Raw genomic sequence first — 5,301 nt, forward strand, 5'->3', positions numbered from 1 at the left:
GATTAAGTGGAAGCATCCGAAATCAAACATGAAAGTGGGAGATCTAGTAGTCATACGGGAAGATAATCTACCACCCAATGAATGGAGATTAGGTAGGGTGGTCAATTTGCGCCCAGGTTCTGACAACAGGGTACGCGTAGTAGATATCATAACAGAGAAGGGCAAAGTAACAAGACCGCTTGTCAAATTAGTGTTATTACCGCCACATTCCGCTGAGACAGAAGAAACGATATCTACTGTATAAACCTATACGAAGACCATTCCATTGCAAATAAACCAGAACTCTTCTAAGTACTACCAGCTCTCAAAGGACTCTATATTCTAAACCACTACTTTCGTAACTATTAAACAAGCACATTTCATGCCTTTTTTTTTAACGTCTTCATAAGCAGAACTTGCAACAGGGAACATTTGAGGGGAAGTCTCTCGTCACTGTTTACCGTGTTTTATATGAAGCTTCTTATCTCGCACTCAAGGGTCATTCCATGTTAAGATGTACACGACTTAATGTTTAAAATTGCATAAGTATCCATTATTTGAGAGAGTAACATATAGCTTATTTATTTTACATAATTGTTGTACACCAGGCACAGTGGAATTACCCACTAGCCAAGAAATACAAGGTAGAATTGCGTTGTTAAAGGAAACCACAACAAAACTATTTACTCGAAATTTCATAAACAATTAGTAACTGCCAGAAAGTTAGCTGTTTCTTGCCCGCTTTAGTGTAAAAAATTTTGAGAGCTTTAGCGAACGTTTATCGAGCTAGGAGCAATAAATAAAGAATTAAAGTAACGCTTACCCCGTTTCTCCTCCGCCTCTGCGAACCCACGCTGGCATGTTGGTTTGATCCGATGAACTGCTGCTTCGATAGGAGTGTTCGCGTCCCAATGGCGTATCATTCGTAGGGCATAAACAAAAAAAAAAAAATATAATAATAGTTTCGATGACACTAATATTAAATGTTTGTTCCACTCGTGCGGCAAGTGACAAGGCCTTGTGTTAACAAACCAATCAAGACCAAACAAACGCACAAACGTGTTCCAATCACCAAGCACTCGATTTTATATCTATACATATGTATGTATGTGGCACATTTACATTAACTCTAGTAAATTTTTATAGATTTCTTGAACGCACATACACATGTAGGTCGGTGTTATGCAGACAGACTTTTGATTGGCAAACAATATGGCGGCTGCCTCTGTTTGGTGTGAGGTGGTTACGTCGAGTTTGCCACAGGGTTGCATTTTCTTAATAGCTTTATTTTTATTGGCAACCTTCGGTAGTTTGCTGCAGGGTTGCATATTAATAATGCTTTTGGTTTTACTGGCAACGTTCGATAGAAATTGTGTAGATATGCACGTAGGAAACATAAAAAGCGTTAAAAATGGATAACGAAGTATACGGTATTATATGTATGTTAAAACAACATGCAAATAGTGTTATATTCTGGACAGAAAATCAAAGAGATGTTATAAGGTGTGGAATAAACTCATTGAATCTTTGTTGATGCTCGGAAATATTAGACGCACCAGATCTTGCCGCGCAGTTATATGGCGTCAAACTAGAGATTCTGAAGGATCGTATGCATTTCTTCATAGACATCTTAAAAATGAAGATTTGTGGTCATTTAAGAACTATGTCAGGATATCAGATGGACAATTCGACCAAATTTTAAATTTGATTAGGTGCGACATAGAAAAATGTGTAACAAATGCTAGAAACGCCATTTCGCCAGAGGAACAGTTAGCGGTTACGCTTCGGTATTTAGCAACCGGCGAAACTTATCGCAGTTTAGCATTTCAAACGAGACTGTCCCATTCATTCTTGGTTATTGCATCCCAAAAGTTTGCAGAGCAATTTGGAAACGTTTAAGTCGCTTATATTTAAAGGTAATTAAAAAAAATTTAAGTGTTAAGTTTTCTTGAAGTCAAAGTTAAGGAGTGAGGTTAAGGAGTGAACACCAAATATAAAAACAAGTGACATAGACCTTTTAACCATCTTTACCTTATATGTTTTAATGAAATAAAGTAAATTAAATATTAAAGTCAATTCAATAAATATTTATTAAAACGTAAAAATACAACAGGTACTGAAATTTAAAAAAACCAATTCAATATTAACTTAAATAAATTTTTTCGTTTTAAACACTAAATCACATTTTATATACATAAATATATCGTCACCTAAGTGGAAGATCGACCTATCTCGGCAGGCAATTCGAAAACGCCCTATCTCAGAAAACTTTTGAAGAACGCCCTACTTCAGAATTTGATTGAAGAACGCCTTATTTCAGAATTTTATTTAAAAAAAAACACCCTATCTCAGCTGGCGATTCAAAAACACCCTATCTCAGTACATTTTCAATGTATTTCCAGCTGAGATAGGGCGTTTTTGAGCCGAATTCTGAGATAGGGTGTTTTTCAATAAAATTCTGAAATAGGGCGTTCTTCAGTCAAATTCTGAAGTGGGGCGTTCTTGAATAATTTCTGAGATAGGCCGTTTTCGAATTGGCTGCCGACATAGGTCGCTCTTCCTGTCAGGTGACGATATTAAGTAAAAATAAAAAAATTCATTAAAACTCATCACCTACCACAACCGTAAAATTCATTAAAAACTTACATTAACTTAAAATCTATTCCAAATCGCTATCATCTAAAACACCATCTAAAGCTAAACTTAAAATATCCCGAGTTGTCGCGGAGTTTGTTACTTCCTTGTCTTTTTTTCTGGCGGAAGATAGCAGGGAATGGATGGCATCAATGGTTTCCAGAGCAACGTCCTCACTTTTCATACCATCCAGTATGCTGACCACCTCCTCGCCAAACCACTCATATTTCCTTTTTGTGTTTGTCACCATTATATTTGTCAACTCTTTTAATCCCTGTTGTACCTTTTGTTGAAAATGAGCCTTATTTCGTTTTCTGCAAGATGATGAAACCTGAAAATAAAATAATTGTTATTATTTTTAGTTCCCGGAGTCTCCAAATGAATGGCAATCAATTGCGGATCAGTTTGAGCGGAAATGGCAGTTTCCTCTTTGTTTAGGAGCTTTAGATGGAAAGCATGTAAGCTTCTACGCTTCTCAATCAGATGGCTCTTACTATCACAATTACAAAGGAACTGATAGCATTGTACTGCTAGCACTGGTGGATGCAAATTGCAAATTTATTTATATAAACGTGGGCGCAAATGGTAGAACTCATGATGGAGCTATCCTAAGCCATTCGTCTTTACAGCGAGTGTTGAATAATGGGGATACATACTTTCCACCAGACAAAGTTATAGGGAACCAAAGATTATTGCCTTATGTCGTGGTTGCCGATAATGCTTTTGCACTACAAAGACACGTGATGAAACCTTACTCACACCTCACAAGTGTGCGTGAAAAAATTATTTTCAATAAAAGATTGTCCAGGGCACGTCAAACAAGTGAAAGAGCTTTCGGCATACTCTCTCAAAGATTCCTTATACTGAAGAAACCAATCAACTTACAAAACGTAAGAACTATTGAGACCATTATACAGGCGTTTTGTGTACTTCACAACTTTATTTTAAGTAATAGGATAAGTTCTTTGAGTGAACCATTTATGGATACAATGCATTCTAATGCAATATCATATGAAAGAAATCTCTCACCTGAAGCAATAAGAAATTCTTTTCTTGAATATTTTAATAATGAAGGAAAGCTGGAGTGGTTAGAACAACAATAAAAGTTATGCAAATTAAATATAATGCCTGAATTTTTAAATAAATATGGTTGAGCCTTTTTAATTTGTTTTAATGAATTCAACGTTTTTCAGCATTTTGGCTACGAATCGTGAAAATATAACTTACCGACGGTTCGTCCCTCAACGAGGCGTTGTCCGTGTTTATATTATTGTCCGTATCGTATCTCTATTGGAAAAATTACAAATTACTCTTAGAAAACTTTATGTCACAAAATCTTACCGTTTGTGGCCTGTTTTCATCATTTAAACTATCCTGCGTCACCCTTATTTCTACGTTTGGACGTAGAAACTGGAGCAGCTCGTAACACCACATTTTGGGTGTTTTCACATCTGCTGCGCCGCATCCACTCCGTTTACTGGCTTCAATTGCCCTCACTTCTCTCCGAAATTGTGAGCGCAGTTCTTGAATTTTTTCCCTAATGTTTTTTGGGGTCACAAGGGGATCTTTCGTCACCAAAACGTCGTGAATTCCATTTATTGCCGCATTTCGCTTATCCCTGTCACTATAATGGCAATGCTTTGTGTTCCAAAGACACTCTCGGGCCTGGAGAAGATTTATTAATTCTTCCGTTAACGCTCGGCTCCAGGAGATAGACATTTCTATAATTATAAAAATTAATTGACCCACTTTAGATTTTCACAAATTTCTTTGCTTAGTCATTTTCTAACGACACACAAATAAGTAATAATGTTTTTGTAATACAAATACTCACTTTAATAACTTTTATATTCGCGCGGATATTAAATATCTTTATATCGAAAATTTTGCGTTAGCAGTACATATACTCAGCGCGTTTTCTTCTGGAATAAACATGTTTTGTGTATAACCGCAACATCTACCATATCGGTATGGCAATACTGTATTTTCCAGCAAATTTTTGTGTATGGCAACACTTATTTTTCATCTGTTTGGCCCAACAAATTTAGTTTGCTGTGAGAGTCACCAAACTTTCTCTCTCCGAGTTTGCTGCAACAACAATTTCACGCAGTTTGCCAAACAAAATTTCTGCATAACACCGACCGTACACATACACCGAATTATGTTTGCATTTGTACACACAACTAATAATATAATTTAATTTTGTGCGTCAGCTTAAGAAAACAGTGTAGCAAGCGTAAAACCCTTGCAGTTATTAAGTCTAAACAAACGCTACACGTAGTTTTCTTAGTATGGCCGCAAATACACAAGAACCACTCGCCACAATACACGTCCATCTTTCGTCTTTGCTTTTAAATTAAATTTATGCTTTTGATTGTTTTTTTTGTCACACTTTGTTGGTTTCCTTTTTCTCACAGGCCACGGGTACTGCCTTTCCACAATTCACGTCCACCTTTCGTTCTCGCGTTTATATAAAATTTTTAGAGCGTCGCACGCCAAAATTCACTGCCCTGATAAGCGGGCACATGCACTGTAAACTGCATACTTGGTATTTATAATATATTTTTTTTTCTATTTTTATGAGGTAGCATTATGTTGGTTCTAATCTTTAGGCACACACAACCAGATAAAATTTTTCACAAGTTTTTTTTTCGTGCTATTTTCTCACCCACTAGTGTTAATATCCTT

At 36.3% G+C, this 5,301-nt stretch overlaps 1 protein-coding gene across 2 annotated transcripts; it reads right to left on the bottom strand.

Moving 5' to 3' along the window:
• Window positions 1–2,381: 2,381 nt before the first annotated feature.
• LOC118734034 lies at window positions 2,382–5,295 on the bottom strand. Of its 2 annotated transcripts, XM_036463728.1 has the most exons (4): window positions 4,448–5,295; window positions 3,955–4,334; window positions 3,841–3,898; window positions 2,382–2,944 (listed from the first exon to the last, which is right to left on the bottom strand). In XM_036463728.1, the coding sequence occupies exons 2-4, from the start codon at window positions 3,975–3,977 to the stop codon at window positions 2,639–2,641; spliced, it is 387 nt and encodes a 128-aa protein (XP_036319621.1). In that variant the 5' UTR covers window positions 3,978–4,334; window positions 4,448–5,295; the 3' UTR covers window positions 2,382–2,638. The 2 variants fall into 2 exon arrangements, with proteins under 2 accessions (XP_036319621.1, XP_036319620.1); XM_036463727.1 differs by having other exon boundaries at window positions 3,841–3,900; window positions 3,955–5,295.
• Between the last annotated feature and the right edge of the window lie 6 nt (window positions 5,296–5,301).

Source organism: Rhagoletis pomonella, unplaced genomic scaffold (genome assembly GCF_013731165.1).
Source record: "Rhagoletis pomonella isolate Grant_MI unplaced genomic scaffold, Rhpom_1.0 Rhpom_scaffold_00002, whole genome shotgun sequence".
NCBI classification, from domain to species: domain Eukaryota; kingdom Metazoa; phylum Arthropoda; class Insecta; order Diptera; family Tephritidae; genus Rhagoletis; species Rhagoletis pomonella.

What these genes read in the sequence shown, in the direction of transcription:
- LOC118734034 (XM_036463727.1), bottom strand. Translation starts at nt 4,332, where the DNA reads ATGTCTATCTCCTGGAGCCGAGCGTTAACGGAAGAATTAATAAATCTT. An exon ending in ATGAAAACAGGCCACAAACG is followed by an intron (nt 3,901 to 3,954) that starts GTAAGATTTTGT and finishes TTTTTCCAATAG; the next exon opens with AGATACGATACGGACAATAA. An exon ending in CGTTGAGGGACGAACCGTCG is followed by an intron (nt 2,945 to 3,840) that starts GTAAGTTATATT and finishes TTTTATTTTCAG; the next exon opens with GTTTCATCATCTTGCAGAAA.